Genomic DNA, 16,991 nt, shown 5'->3' with positions numbered 1-16,991 from the left:
TACTCAAAATGTAATAGTTTGCCTTAAAATCCTTTGTTTTCTATCGGATTTTATTTGGTTTATCGGTTCATATCTCTGAATGTGTACTGGCGACTTTACACCTGTAGGGTTCATCGTGGATGGTCACATATGGAAAACCTGTGGTTGAAGTGGTCAAGTGTCCCTCTTACTCATCTGTTTCATTAGAACAATTAGATTTTAATATAGGCCAAATATGATGTTACCCTGGTCCATATTAATGTGACACTTCTATGTCAGACAATTTAGTTGTTAAAGAAAAATGCCCAAATGTTAAAGTTGCAGTAAACTGGATTGATATGAATTGATGGGCGAAGATAATTGAGGATTTTACATGCCACAATGATTGCGTAAAAACCATTAATCACTGTAAAATGCAACTTTTAAATTTGTGTAGTTTTTCTTTTAAAAACACTACTGTGTTGCTAATATTGAATGATATTGGACATTATGATGAATAGTTCTAGCTATGTTAATTTTTGTGAAGACTTTAGTAGATAACCCAAAAATAATGATCAAAGTGTAAACTTGCATACGACAATCATATTTTTGCATTCTGTGCTACTAACAAACCCTCCGTTCTATAGTATCCATCTCAAAATCAAACTACATTTGTATAATTATGATATTTCTTGCATTGGTTTAATATTCCAGTGGCACAGACAGACAAACAACATCGCAAAGAAAAAAAGATACACATTGGGCTCATACAAGGTTCTGAACAGAAACATCACATGCAGACCAAGACAGCACAAATACCTAAACCAATCAAAACACACCAACCAGAATCACACATGGCTACCCTAACACATCCCGTATGTACCCAGAACGGCGAATGCAGAGAACCGCGAAAGCTGAGAACCGCTCTAGTTTGGTGAAATTTTTATCCCATCATTTAGCCTGAGTCTTTTACCTGTTATGTTACATTGTATCACTGGAAAAGAACAAAATGACTTCAGATTTGACTTCATTCATCTCATCTTTTTTGTTTTGTTATATTTTGCTTTTTTCACCAGATATTAATAAGGAAAACCAGTGCAGCTTGTGTTCACGTAGCTTTCGCAGTGAAAAGTCTCTACTGGACCACCAGAAGAATGCTCACCAAGTTTACCGTTGTGATCAGTGTTCTGAAGTTGAACAATGTAACATTATTGGAGAAGAATCGTACAACAAGCATATGGCGGCTCACCTTTCTATGTTTGCATGCAAGTTCTGTGACAAGAAATACAGCACTGTAAGTAAAAAAAAAAGCACAGTGATTTATAGTGCGCTACGCACAGGCACAACACCTAGACTTTGATCCACAAGCCTCAGCACACTTTACAGGTTGTCGCTGACCACCATGGCCCCACATCATTCCATAAACCATTAAACAACCATTAAGGGACTTTGCTGCTTCAAGAGCGCACACCCTAGACATTCCACAAGTAACCATCGCAACCAGGATCAGCTCCCCAAGTTTCGTACGGGTTACAACGAGACAAATTAGCAGTGAGTTCCTTGGACCGGGGAGTTTCAAGCTAACTCAATTTTTCACGGGAGCGTACTAGGGACCGCCTGGGTTCGAACCCGCAACCTCTCGCACCATAGTCGAACGCCTTAACGATTGAGCTAACTTGACTGCTAAAGTATTAGGAAACTGTTCAATTTCCAGCTGTCGTCTTGAAATTTCGATCAATTCCAGCATGAAAAAAATGTTTTTAAAATGTTATAAGGCGATGATAAAAAGAAACCCTGTTCTACAGGCGGACAGACATTTCAAGTAGGGTCGTGTTTTTTTGTTTTTGTTTTTGTTTTGAAATGACCCAAAAAACACCAAAATCTGTAAATAATTTGCAATTTGAGAAAATTCAAAAAGAATTTGTTTCTGAAATTTGGGTCGGCATTCATTTGTACATGAAATTTTTTTCCCCAATTTGTTCAAAATCTAGGTCGTCGGGCCCGTAGAACAAGGTTTTCTTTTTTAGTCGCCTAAACATCAGAAAATTATTAGGTACAGGGTGTCCCAAAGGTCTTGATACAATTTTAAACATGAAATTTGATCTTCTGCATCTTCAGTTGGTGCTTCATCATCAGTATGACCGGGCCAGGGGTGAAAGCGCTATTTGCATATATAATTATACCTCATGTTAGATTGGATATTCTAGTAAGAAATTATTTCAATCTATTATCACAACAGAATAAGATAATGATTTTCGACGAAATTTCACAAGTAAAGAAGATGAAGAGAGAAGTTTGAAATAATTCTCGATGAGAAACACATATTTTTTCTTACTAGTAGTATTGATATGTTGCATTTGAGTTGTACTTTGGATTGTTCTTTATGAGCCATTCCATGTCAACTCCTGGGATGTGCACCGCAGCACTTCTTCAATTTTTTTTTTCGCTTTTCTGTGTGATGTTAGATATTGATGAGAAAGTAAAATCCTGAAAATTTGAGCTTCATATGCTATTTCGCTTTTCCGTGGCATCAATTTAAAATTTAGGGGATCAGCGTAAAAATGTGTCGCAACGCCGAAAGACGATGTTTGGAGGTCCATAAATGTATAAAGGGAAAACCCTACAACTTTGAAAAGTATGTATCCTGGGGTACGTAATAGTGTAGAGTTCAAATCTGGCATCAGAAAACTTGTAACTCCTTTTTTTAAAAAGATATAGGGCCCTCAAAATGCAACTTTGTCCATCCAGGACCAACTTTGGGGGGTCAGAACTCCAAAAGTAAAAATATTTTTTTTGTCCATTTTTTTGCCAGTCGGAACTCTGTGGTAGGACATTACTCTTATCCAATATTGAGTCAATTAGAATAATTTTAGCTGAGATATTACATATACAAAACTCCAATAGTACATTTTTTGTACATTTTGACTCCCCCCCCCTGAAAACCAATGTCAGACATTTTGCCCCACCATCAACTTTAGGTATGTTGAAAATATGTTCTTGGACAACGTTTCTGAGAAATAGTGGCTTGGGTTCTTGATGACTTTGCATTAAAAACATCAGTTAGGCTTGCCTACTCACATAGGAGTCATTCCAGCCACATCAACAAAAAGGGTTGGTTGGTCAGTGGTCATCCCCTCAAATTTTGCTGAAAATCATTTCTAGCATACCTCTATGAGCATAATGAACACATGGAGTTGAGCATTAATTTTTCCATTAATTTATATTTGAGTTGGATTTGACTTTTCTGTTGCAGATTGAAGGTTTGGAGTTGCACATGAAAAATAAACACGAATGGACGAAGACGGGGATGAAGAAACCAAAAGTTGAACCCAAATATGCATGCACAAGATGTCCAAAGAGATTTCTTAATGTAAGTGATGCCTAATGTGCTAACCCTAACGCTACTAGACCATACAAAACAATACAGCACTAAGTGACTGCAAGACCATGCCCACATGAAACCGATTGTATAATCCTGTTAAACTTCTTAGGTGACTCGATCCAGTCCGCTCAGGCTAAATTCATATTTTTCAAAATTGAATTATTATCAGATTATAATATAAAGTAAAAATTCCCTTTCTATCAGTCTAAACTTCCTTATCCTTAATCTTTGATTTTGACTATCACAGGAAAAATATGTTCAAGAACATCTTAGAAGACAACATGGTTGGACCAAAAAGACAGGTTTTCCAGATCAAGATGAGATCCAAGGTATGGAAACATTTGGAATGTTGTTATAATCTACCTAGGATTATTGAAAATGAACTACTGTAAAAGTAGAAATTTTCGCTGAAGTTTTTATTTTCGCGATTTCATGTCCACTGGCGAACTTCGCGAAAATAAAAACTCGCGAAAATAACCTTTTGCATTAGGTTTCTATTGTATCAATATCAAAACCGTGAAATTTAATTCTTGTGCAATTGACAAAATCTTCAAAATCGCGAAAATATTGACTTTTACAGTATACTACGATCAGCTTGTAATAGGAGGGACTCATAACATTGTGGATTGATATATACTGCACCAAAAAAGTATCCTTACATTTGGAAAAATAATCACAAATTCAAAACTGAACCATATTGGGGTAAATTTGTTTTTTTATTAGATGCACTATCTAATCTGGTACATTATGACACCATATTGAATCCAATGTGACCTCAAGAAGTAAAGTTACAAGCATTTGATTAGTCAAAGGTCCAGTTTTAAAAGTGACAAACTGGCCTATTCAAAACTCCACAAACTAAACATCTGGTTTGAGAGTGGTGATTGGCTAATTTGTGTTTGCCTTTAATTTAAAACAAATGGAACAATAGAAAACTGAAACAAAAGAGCTGAACAGTACAGAGAAGTACAAACGGAAATAAAAACGGCTTTAAATAACGCTTCATTAAAGAAACTGTTGTCTCTTTGTTGAGCTTGTTGGAATCTTTTTGCACCTTGTATAGGCCATTTGAAATCTACACCCCCTGTGGAAGATTACAGTCATGTATTTCATATGGGGTGTATGGATTTCAACTGGAATCAAAATAGAATGAAAAAAAGTGCAGTGATTTATTATGCCTAGACATTGATCCACAAGCCTCAGCACACTTTACTGGTTGTCGCTGATCACTATGGCCCATATCATTCCACAAACCATTTTTACAACACAGGAACTTGCAGCTAAGAAGCGCACACCCTAGACATTCCACAATTAACATTCGCAGCCAGGATTAGCTCTCAGAGTTTCGTATGGGTTACAACAAGACAATTAGCAGTAAGTTCCTTGTCCATGGGGAATTTTTTACTCAATTTTTACACGTTATAACCACCGCCAAGGTTAGAACCCGCAATCTCTCACACCATAGTGGAATGCCTTATCGATTGAGCTAACTTGACTGCTTTGCCAATTTATTTACAGTAATCCAAAAGACAGATGCCAAGGACAGTGCTAATGTTGCCAATGATGATGCAGCCGTCTCATTTGTAATAGATTTTGCAACAATCCAAGAAAATGCTCAAAATGTTCCAGACGACACCACCAAAGATAACCATGGCAACCAAAAAGTAAACGAAGGAAGAAGCAAAAAGAAGTCTGGTATTCAGCTTCTGTGTTATGCGTGTGACCAGGTGTTTCAGGACGTAGCCATGTTGGCACATCATCTGATCACAGCACATATCACTCTAACACCACATAGGTGTAGATTATGTGCATTTTCTTGTACAAAACGAGCGTTACTGGCGACACATATGTTAACTGTGCATAATCAGGAGCTTCCTGCTAATCCAAGGTAAGCACATGAAATTATATACATGTACATTCTTTTTAAATGAATTTGGCTAATTAATTTTCAAACCTAATTTTCTTTTACATGTAATGTTTACACATGTCCCAACTTATACTGAATTCAAATCGGCCACATTTTTTAGACCAAGCAGAAATATTCAGATAATATTAAAATGGATAGAAAATGTTCTTGACAGTAACTAATATCATCCCATAATAGATGGAATAACAAAATTAAGATTTGACAGAAATTATACATTATGGTTTTAATTTTTCACTCTGAAAGTTTACTTGCCCTGATCAATCAATCATTTGGATTCACACAGGTTGACTTCAGAGCAAGTCAACTCTCAGAGTCACAGATTTAAGAAGTCAGCACTTTTGTTGACTTCAGAGCAAGTCAACTCTCAGAGTCACAGATTTAAGAAGTCAGCACTTTTGTTGACTTCAGGGCAAGTCAACTCTCAGAGAGTCACAGATTTAAGAAGTTGTTGACTTCAGGGCAAGTCAACTCTCAGAGAGTCACAGATTTAAGAAGTTGTTGACTTCAGGGCAAGTCAACTCTCAGAGAGTCACAGATTTAAGAAGTTGTTGACTTCAGGGCAAGTCAACTCTCAGAGAGTCACAGATTTAAGAAGTTGTTGACTTCAGGGCAAGTCAACTCTCAGAGAGTCACAGATTTAAGAAGTTGTTGACTTCAGGGCAAGTCAACTCTCAGAGAGTCACAGATTTAAGAAGTTGTTGACTTCAGGGCAAGTCAACTCTCAGAGAGTCACAGATTTAAGAAGTTGTTGACTTCAGGGCAAGTCAACTCTCAGAGAGTCACAGATTTAAGAAGTTGTTGACTTCAGGGCAAGTCAACTCAGAGTCACACAAATTTTATTCAAGTCTCATTTTTCAAGATAATAATCCAATGATGCAGTCTTCTGCTTAATTGGAGTCTAGATGAGTTGACCTCAACAAAGGGACTGGTATATAGGGTATACTTGAGTGAACCTCATGCACTGCTCATTAACCTTATTGTGATGTGACGGGAGGTTTAAAAACATGAGCCCTGAACAAAATACGAGGTGCAAGCATACTGGATACTGCCATGCAAAAAACAATGGAAATTGTGATGATACGTGCGCATACTGCCAGGGATTGACGTCAGAAGTCAACTCATCTATAAAACATCCACATCCAGATAAATGTGGTCAAACTTTCAGTTTCTAAGCCTCCTATTGTCATATACTAATTTGCAGATTAGATGCTATAATCATCAAGGATCATGCTTCTGAGGAAACAGAAAGAGCCTGTCACCAGATAGAAATGGAGACTACTGAAGAAAGAACTGTTGATAATGTGACGGTCACAGCCACACAAACTAATGACAACAACAGGGATAGTAAAGTAGACAGTCAAGGCACTGAGATGCAAAATAAAAAGTCAGATGATGGATCCGTATCAGATTCTATTGTGGTAACAAGAACTGGTATAAGTGAAACTGAACAGACATCCGACATTAATGAGACAAAGGTATGTCAGTCGAAGAATTGGTAAAGATGCTGTTGAGCAAGATTTCCTGTACTCTACATACAATCTTGGCTTATTGTCCGTTCTTGACAGGTATTTGCTCCGGCCTGTAGACGAATCCAATTTCACGCAATGGCAGCCATAGCTGGGTCCCCGTCGGCTCCATCTCACCTAAAATGTGAGGTGATGCGACCTTGAAGGGTATTTTAAACTGCATTCTATCACCCGTGTTACACATAGACAAAAGAATGATAACAGTTTACAACACAAAAGAAACTAACATCGAATTTTAAGCAGCTTTAATCCACCCAATTGGGCAGTCACGACACCAGTTTGGTGCTGCGGGGATAATGGCCGACCAAATCCTGAACATGACTTGGCTGGTTGGATTCGTCTATAACTGTTTGTATCTGTCATTTGTAGTTTTTGTATTGTATATTATATTGTATATTTTATTAGAAATCACATAGCAGCCAACTGCTGAATTGCATGACATTTACATTAAAAATAGCATTATGAAAAATACATACATTTATAATTAAAACACTCAAACATTAAAAAACATACAAATAAATAAGAACACATTATAATTGCACTTGACTGGATTTGGAACAATATCAAAAAAGGACTGGCAATAAAAGCAAATTACATTGCTTTTAGGATGTTGGTGAGAAATGGTAGGGGACTATTTTGAAATCTGTTGGTCCTACATCTAAAAGAGTCAAATTTTGGTAGTCTTCTAAGAGTCATGTGGGAGTGATACTTACTAGGTGGAAACCAGTGTGAGAACCTCACAGACGTGCTTGCTTTCAGGGCAAATTCCTTGCAGATGTTTTGTCTCCTCTCAGACAACGAATGAAGTTCAAGGGTAGCTAAGGAATCTGCATAGGTAGTATACTTTCTACCAAGGATGTATTTGCAAACACGTCTCTGAATTTTCTCAAGCTGGGCCACCTGATTATGAGTAAGACCAGAATGCCAAAGTGGGGCGGCATACTCTAAAACAGGGCGGATGTACCCCTTGTACACCAGTAACAGCACCAGTCGGCATTTTCCATTTTGAGATACAATCCAAAACAGTATATGGATTTCTACGTAAAATATATTAGGAATTTGACCTTTGATGAACCATAACTTCACTTCCAGATGTCCGATGAAGCTGGTTGAGGTGTCATTTTAAAGCCGAAAGTGCATTCTTTCAAAATCTGCAATAAACAGAAAATGATCTAGAGCCGACCTTACTACCACTTCGTGGTGGATGGTCATATAAGACTATTCACACACTAATGTAACCATAATCCTAAACCATAAATCTAAAACACAGAAAGCTGAGCATATTTTGCTGTTATTATGTCCAAGTTTTATATTAATCAGTCATGGTCCCTAGCTCATCAAGATTTTTGTGGAATATCTTTGATTCTCTTAATATTATGCCTTGTTTACTTACATCAAAATGCAAAACAAAAATATTGTTTGGTTGTCTTTGATTATAAAAAAAACAGGGAAAATCAGTTCCAACTGACCAGCAGGGAACCAAAGGATGGATCCAAAAGGTCACACTAGCAATGGATAAAATTAAAAATAGGGAAAATATGACACAACATCCAATGGGGGAGTAACACAAAACATATAAACAAAGTTAAAAACCTGACGTTTCAAAAAGACAAAACTTTTCTTTCTCAAGGGATAAAATAAGAGACCGGGTGGTCTCCACTATAAATTGAGAGCAGGTCTCTTATTTTACTGTCTTTCACATTGTAATTTCTTCAGGAGAAAGAGATTTTATTAGCTGTAGATCAGTTGTCAGCTGTGCAGGCAATACTAGTGAATCAGGAGACAGTATTAACTCAAATGATAATGGAAGCGGATACCCAAGGTCAACAATCATCTCAGTTACTAATGAAGAAGTGGATGTGTCCTGTGTGTGAGCGTTCTTTCACAGGCAAGAATCAGTTGAAGATTCACACAAGAAAACACACAGGTACGTAGCTGTTCAAATATTATCTGTGTCCCCGCATGGTGGACAAATTTCAAAATGGCCTGCCATAAAATGCTTGCCTCCCCCTGCATGCAAAAACATTGCCCCCCCCCCCTCTTGGCCTGCCAAAAATTGCTAGTCCGCTCCCTACCTTGCAGTGTAAAAAATCATTACATTGCCCCTAACCTTTGTACATGTCAAATTTTGGGTACCCAATTTGCAAATCAGTGTAGAGAGAAGGAAATTTAGCATTGATTGTTTCCATACTGTTGTCCTAAGCCTGTAAAGCATTTTATTTAAAAGCGACTCCATACATGAAATTTCATTTTACATGAAAAGTTATGAGCAAAGAAGGATTAAAACAAAAAAATAAAGAAATAGCCTCACTGAAAACTGTAGGATAATACATTTTCTTTATAAATATTATATTGGCAAGGGCTTTGAAGGAATCTTAAGTAATTTCCATAATGTTATAAGCAAATAAGTCATTAGTGTTTTATGTGGTTAATATTTTTATCTAATTTCTCCACAGGGGAGAGACCCTTCACGTGCCAAGTATGTAATAGATGTTTCATCACCAAAGACTCACTGAATAAGCATGAAGTGCGGCATTCTGATGAGAGAAGGTATAAATGTGGCGAATGTGGTAAACTCTTCAAGCGCATGGCTCATGTGCGTGTGCATCTAGAGCATACACACTCCAACGAGAGGCCACACGTTTGTCGCATTTGTAACAAACATTTCAAAACAGTGGTGAGTTGATAACTGCAGATTCAAGATCAAAATTTACCAGTAAAGCGATGAACGGAAACCCTATTTTACAGGCTCAGCCGACCTAGCTTTTTCATTTTGGGAAAATTGTTTTGATTATTTTGCATGTAAAATCATCTATTTTGGCTAAAATTGATTAATTTTGACTGAAAATTGAAAAAAAAAAAAGTTTGAAAATATGTTTGCAAAAAATTATGCCAGTTTTTTCAAGCTTTCGGTTATATTTTGGTTCATTTTACAAAATTTTACTGTGCCCGTTTGAAATTTTATACAACCCCCAAATCAAGGTGTTTACTTGGCTAAAAGAAGTGTCACATGGCAATTCTGCCCAGCCCGGTAAAAGCCATTTGAGGCATGGTGAATTTGATTTTTATATTTAATTGAATATGAAACTGATATTCAACTTGCTTTTTTCCAATAGCCAAATTGGCATTAAAATTTGCAATGCATTGTGGGATACTTTTTGGGACACTTTGCCGTCTGACCTATCGGGAAAATATTTGTGTGTGTGTGCACAAACCATTATTTAAAATATTTTACTAGAATTAAACAAATGTTATGGATAACATTATTACAGTAATAAATAAATAAATGAATAATAATTAAAGCAATTTCCCTGATATGTCAGAGGTCAGAGTATCCCAAAACTGTTTCACATAAACAGGAAGTTACTATAGCGACTGGGCTTATTGTTTGACATTGTTTTTGCATGTAGGCTGCTAAGAATGCACACAGGAGATGGTCACACACTGAAGACAGGCCTCACAAATGCTCAACTTGTCACAAATCATTCAAGCAGAATTGGACTCTTCTCCGTCATCAGTTGTGCCATGGCGACCGGCAGTATAGTTGTCTCAACTGTGGGAGAGCTTTCATCCACCGCTCAGCTCTAGTCAGGCACAAGAAATCTAAAAGTACGCTAAAGAGATTAAACTGGAGAACTTGGGACTCCTTATAACATACTAGCATAGCACCATGAATAACAGTTCATAATGATACAAAACAATACAATATACTAAACGGTTGGTCAGGGCTGTTCAGAAACTTTCCGGGAGTGTATATAGAATGGTTATAATTTTGCATTTTACTTCATCTTTGACATGATGGAATTATATTTTTCGAGGTAACATTTGGAGAACATCATTTTTATTTGAATAATTACGTTGGAAGTGGGGGTGAGCTGCATAATGTAATTTTATTTTCTCATTCAATAATATGCATTCATTCATGGAGGAACTAGGAACAGCCTTAGTTGACCAATCATGTGTCAGGGGGAACTAGGAACAGCATTAGTTGACCAATCAAGTGTCAGGGAGGAACTAGAGACAGCCTTAGTTGACCAATCATGTGTCAGGGAGGAACTAGGGACAGCCTTAGTTGACCAATCATGTGTCTGGGGGGAGAACTAGGAACAGCATTAGTTGACCAATCAAGTGTCAGGGAGGAACTAGAGACAGCCTTAGTTGACCAATCATGTGTTAGGTAGGAACTAGGAACAGCCTTAGTTGACCAATCAAGTGTCAGGGAGGAACTAGAGACGGCCTTAGTTGACCAATCAAGTGTCAGGGAGGAACTAGAGACAGCCTTGGTTGATCAATCAAGTGTCAGGGAGGAACCATAGGGACAGTCTTAGTTGACCAATCAAGTGTCAAGGAGGAACTAGAGACAGCCTTAGTTGACCAATGAAGTGTCAGGGAGGAATTAGGGACAGCCTTAGTTGACCAATCAAGTGTCAGGGAGGAACTAGAGACAGCCTTAGTTGACCAATCAAATGTCAGAAAATCAAACTGTGAAATCACACTAACCCAGCAGACATAAAAACATTTTTAAACATTGTTTTAATCACAATTTTGTTAAAAATGTTTTTATAACATTAAAAGTCATATTATAAAAAGTCATGAAAAAGTTTTAGAATGTTTTGAAGGAAAAAAACCCACTGCAATAACAGTTATAATATGTTTTCAAAATGTTTGTGTTTGAAAACATTTTTTGCAAAATATTTTGTCAACACTTAAGGGCTGGGGTATGAACGTTGGGACAGTATTTATTTTGGGACATTAGAGCATAGCAGACATATCAAATTGCATTCTGAATACGAAGAATGTCATTCTGATATCAAATAATTTTGATTTTTGAAATTACAATTTAATACACATTTTATGGCAAATCATTAAAATTGATATTTTGATATTTAACAGTACTTGAAGTAAACTTTATAAATCTGATGATTTCTACCTAAAGTGTATGTAGGTGGGATGAAAAGCCGACGATCAATTGAAAATTTTGACCTTTCGTTTTGAAGATATGGATTTTTTTTCCCAAAACACAAAAAAAATAGGTCTTTTGGGGAAAAAAATCCATATCTTCAATATGAAAGGTCAAAACTTTCAATTGACCGTCGGCTTTTCCGCCCTGCTATATACACTTCAAGAATATATCATTAGATTTAAATAATTTACTTTGAGGACTGTTATATATCAAAAATTTGAAAAATATCAAATTTTTATAATTTGTCATAAAATTTGTATTATATTGTGATTTTCAAAAAATAAAAATTATTTGATATCAGAAAGACATGCTTCAGTATTCAGAATGCAATTCGATAGGTCTGAGGTGCTCTCATGTCCCACAAAAATACTGTCGAAACGCAATAAACGCTCATTTTAGATCCCTTAAAACATGTTAAAATGTTTTGCATTAAGTTTTCAAAAAGATGGTTTTGAATGTTACCAAAACGTTTTATACCCTTATATAACCTGAAATTAAAAACTTGTACTTGGAATCACAGATCCTGGAAAGATTTCTTTCCATGATCTGTGTTGGAATACATGCAAATAATTTAAAAAAATGTGGTTTGCAAACAAATAAATTTGATGTGTCTTTGTTGTATTAAATTCTCTTTCAGTTACTACAGATTTTAAACCCCAAAACTACTGTGAAAGTGGTAATTTTCGCTAGGTATTATTTCCCGGATTTTGCAAATGCAGTGCCATCCGCAAAATTTCCAACCCCCTAATATATGTATAATGTATTGCAAATATAGGGCAAGACTAGGGCAGTCACAAAAATAACAATCGTAAAAATGTCTCGCTCACTCAAATTCACGAAAATTACCACATATAAAGTAATCCATGCTTAACAATGTTCACATCTTTTTTTGACAGTTCCATGTACAATGAAGGACGACCACTACATGATGAAGCAGTCAACATCAGAAAGATCGGAGAGTTTTATTGATGTACCACTAGATGGTCAAGTCATTGCTACGACAGAGCAGAATTCAGAAGACCCGCAGAAGGTGACACAGGATATACAAGGGAGGTGACACCTTCAGGAAGCTACGACAGAGCAGAATTCAGAAGACCCGCAGAAGGTGACACAGGATATACAAAGGAGGTGACACCTTCAGGAAGCTACGACAGAGCAGAATTCAGAAGACCCGCAGAAGGTGACACAGGATGTACAAGAGAGGTGATGGCTTCAGGAAGCTGGCTGGTCTGTTTATAGTTTATTTTATGCTGTTCCAGTTAAAATCACCCGTGTGGACTATATTCCAACCAAATTCAACAGTTTAACCCCCTGAGCACTACCTGCTGATCTAACATTGCCTCTGATTGGTCAGTTACATGATATCATTACTTTAATCACCAATCAGAATGGAGCTTTGTAAATAATTCACCTCAATGTTTTTGCATGGTGAAATTATTCTAACAATGTTGACGATTGGTCCAATTGATAATGAAAACTTCTTTTCGGCCAATCAGCAGGTAGTTCTCTTGGGGTTAGATTATTCCAGATCAAGCCATTTTCATCCGTATAAGTGGAATGGTGTGCAAGATCTTACATTATACTAGGCCAAATTGTGCAAAATTCAACCAGATTTGATCAATTTTACCGGTTTTCAACATTTTTAGATGGCAGTGAAATCTTCCACAGGTGTGTGTGCATTTTAAATGGAATAGCCCATTTTCTATTTATTTCTGCATAGCGCTGAATATTATTTATTATTACCTATGACGTGCCATCTGTGATTCGCCGAGCGCGATTATAGTGAGCATGGCAAAAATGACTCTGCATGACTTGTATCAAAATCTGTAATGTCGCCCTCTGTAGTCAGAATATGGACATGGACAATTTATACTTGTAGTTGTGTGCTATTCATCCGTATGCGATTCACACAAGGATATGTAACCATCTACCACAAATTGGCGAGAAAGTCAACAATTTCAATTTTTGAGATATTTGACAAGGAAAGGACAATATTTTCACAGCATTGTTTTGGAGAGAATCCATGTTTCTATGACATGAAATTTTCAAAAATTTGTACATTTTTTTACAGTCCTGTAAGAAGAAAAAATATTTGAGGATATGAAAATTTCAATGGACCCCGTCTCAAAACTAGTTTTGTCAACCCTTTTGTGGTGGCTGGTCACATAATTATACTCCTGAAACAATTAATTTTGAAAGGGAAAAAAATATTCATTGCTGCATTTTCTAAGCAATTGGTCATCAATTGATCTTTTCAGTAAATCCCATAAGCCTTTGCGGTATCGATGTGCGTATATAGGCATGACAACATCATGGTCTAATGGGATTTACCCGCAAAGGCTTGTGGGATTTACAGAAAAGGTCAATTGCATTTCTTCTACTTGTAATATAGAGGCTTTTCAAAATGATTGGTATTGATATGCTACTTGTTTATTATTTATTTTTTTATTTAAATATATCCAAGCACTGGCAAGTTTTATTTTGATAATCAACCTTAAATGGATATTTTAGTGCAATTATATGGAAAATGTAGAAACCAATCAGGGTCATTGTAAGAAATGTAGTACTACTTATAGAGTTAAGTAAGTTTTAATTTCAAGTCATAACCAATCAGGATCATTGTAAGAAATGTAGTAGTGCTCATACAAGTCACAACCAATCAGGGTCATTGTAAGAAATGTAGTACTACTCATAGGGTTAAATAAGTTTGAATTACAAGTCATCAATTGATAGGAAATGACGATTCAGATTATGTCCCACTTTGTTTTTTGCAATTTCTATGCTTAAAAGTCAGTATAACAATTCCTTGCAACAAATCGGCCATCCTCTGTGTTATGTACAAAATGTGGTAAGGCGACAAAAAAAAAAAAACAACAACACCAAACTCCATGTTTTATGGGCGGACAGACTATCCAAATAAATAAATAAATAAATGTAGACATTTATATAGCGCTTTATGCCGTAAACAGCCTCAAAGCGCTTTACATTTATTCCGCCGTCATTAGAATATGTCGGAACCACGCTTGCAGCCTACAAGTGGCGCAGGGTCCATCAGTACAACGACTGTGACTACTCCTAACAGCTTCCCATTGCACCTGGGTGGGGTGAGGCAAGCGAGGCAAAGCGCCTTGCCCAAGGGCGCAACACGGTGGTGGGACGGGAATCGAACTCCCACGCACGCCGAGCAAGCTCTCAGATTATGAGTCCAAGGCAGTAACCACTGAGCCACCGTGCCCCTAAGTAGGGTCGGTTGATCTGTGGGGATTTTTTTCTTTTAGGAAAAAAAGATGCTATTAAAAAATGACCATAAAATTCACAGAAAGCTTGAATTTTTGCAAATATTTTGCAAATATGATTCTTTTTCAAAAAGCTCAAGAGTTTCCCCCCACTGTAGATAATTTCAAGAGTAACCTAAAACAAACCTGTACTGATTGCTGTTGTTTTTTGTATATATTTTGTGTAAAGGGCTTTGATCAGGTTCTGGAAATGCACTATATCAAGTGCCGTTTATTATTTATTATTCAGAGATGTAACTGGGGTTATGTAAAATACTAAGGGCGAAGCCCCGGGGTGAAGCGACCGGAGCTCTCGCATTTACAGCCGGGGGTCCAGGGGCATCAGGGTTTCTGCACATTTGGCACCCCAGGAGAGGCCATTTCAAGGTATAAAATAAGGACAATTTTCATTGGGTGACCTTCACAAAGAATGATTGAAAGCTGTTGGGTTTGGGATATTTTGTATTGCCTTGGAACTTAAGGTTCTCAAAGTGAATTGGTATAAAGATATAATGATGGCAATTTAAAAAGTACACACATGTTAAATACATGCATAATCTGGAAGGGTTTTAAATTGGTTAGTGCTCCGTAAAATTTTATGTAAAAGAGAGGACATTATTTGTGATATTTTTGACAAATCTTTCTTTGGGTCACATTTTTCTGTATTCAAATGTGCAAATGATTTTAATTTCAAAACTTAGGTGCATATAAGTACATTTAAAAAGGTTATCCAATAGCAAATTTAAAATTCCCGTACTATATAAATTAGAGCTTTCAAAATGTGCTTTTTGAAGATGAAACGTCAAAATGTCAAAAAAAAGCAAACTTTTCACCATATAATGAAAAAACTAAGACATTTGTGTGATTTCTTTTATGTGTGATTTTAAGGGGAGTAGACATACTTCATTTATAAATTAAAAGAATTCATTCAGCTTCTTTCATTAAGCAGCAGGATGCTAAGAAATATGGATTTTGAAATATGTACCCTGATTGTGAAACAGCCCATATGGGGGCTGTGGCTCATGATTTGGGTTTAGATGACGATTCGCTTAATTTACATCTTTTTCTGATGACTGATGGTTTATTACTGGACTGCCTCTTCCTCTTAGCTGCAAGTCAGGATCTTGCAGTGAGCATGTGGTAACTAGAGGGAACTGTCCACTGGTGATTTGAGTATGTTGTCTCTGCAGTAATGTTCAACAGATGCCACTCCTTTATTCATGAGGTCATATCGAACCGTTTGTATTGAGCCGAATGTTGTGACATCTAACCTGTTTGTCTTTTTTGTGATAATGTTATTCATCATACTGAAGGACTGCTCTATTCTTGGCCCTGTGAATATGGATAAAGCTGCGCTAATTGTTTTCTTCAGAGCTGGGTAGTGCTTGAAAACGTCAGCCCACCATTTATTCACGAGAGTGTCATCATTATTTAATGGTGGAAGTTTTGAGTCCAACTGATACCTTGCACCAATTTTGGGAGAGAAAAAGTCCTGTGTTGAAAACTCTTCGGAGAGACTGCCACACACCATTGTGCCTACAGTTGCTTCTTTGACATTGCATGTCTCATTCAGTTCTTTTCTCCGGTCGTTTACTTTGTAAGCTTGTGGAAAGCTAGAGTATTGTGGATTTTATGGTACCCCCTTACTGCTATATTTTAAGAAACCATTATGAAGACAATTTCATCAATATCCCCGTAACATAACCGTTTTTTAGTTGGTCTCCCTCAACTATGATTGCCTTTAACACTCTCGCCAAACAATTTTCTACTTCTGTTCTCTTACGCCTATTTTTTTTTGCGACTTGCTCATATTCTTTTTGCCTTTTGAGCAACCCCTTCCACCCTTCCCCTACTTTTTCCAATGTTTCAATCTCTCATTCACCCTTGCTAGTTCACTATTTTCAACCTTCTGAGCATGAAGTTGTTGAACTTTGTACTTTTACATGGCAAAAAGCAACTT

The 16,991-nt window shown here is 36.7% G+C and overlaps 1 protein-coding gene across 3 annotated transcripts in view; it reads left to right on the top strand.

Moving 5' to 3' along the window:
- Window positions 1-14,669, top strand: part of LOC140150959 (uncharacterized) — a 49,714-nt gene extending 35,045 nt beyond the window's left edge. For 2 of the 3 annotated variants that reach the window (XM_072173119.1, XM_072173120.1), the window contains exons 3-11: window positions 1,035-1,252; window positions 3,212-3,328; window positions 3,588-3,669; window positions 4,859-5,228; window positions 6,469-6,742; window positions 8,510-8,720; window positions 9,250-9,470; window positions 10,204-10,402; window positions 12,653-14,669. In XM_072173119.1, coding sequence (XP_072029220.1) covers window positions 1,035-1,252; window positions 3,212-3,328; window positions 3,588-3,669; window positions 4,859-5,228; window positions 6,469-6,742; window positions 8,510-8,720; window positions 9,250-9,470; window positions 10,204-10,402; window positions 12,653-12,813 — 1,853 coding nt within the window. In that variant the 3' untranslated portion in view covers window positions 12,814-14,669. The remainder of the gene's footprint in view (window positions 1-1,034; window positions 1,253-3,211; window positions 3,329-3,587; window positions 3,670-4,858; window positions 5,229-6,468; window positions 6,743-8,509; window positions 8,721-9,249; window positions 9,471-10,203; window positions 10,403-12,652) is intronic. The other variant, XM_072173121.1, reaches the window with a different exon arrangement.
- Window positions 14,670-16,991: the final 2,322 nt, after the last annotated feature.

The sequence above is a fragment of the Amphiura filiformis genome, chromosome 4 (genome assembly GCF_039555335.1).
Source record: "Amphiura filiformis chromosome 4, Afil_fr2py, whole genome shotgun sequence".
NCBI classification, from domain to species: Eukaryota; Metazoa; Echinodermata; class Ophiuroidea; order Amphilepidida; family Amphiuridae; genus Amphiura; species Amphiura filiformis.
The sequence above is the reverse complement of the archived record's forward strand: the minus strand, read 5'-3'. Positions and strand labels throughout refer to the sequence as shown.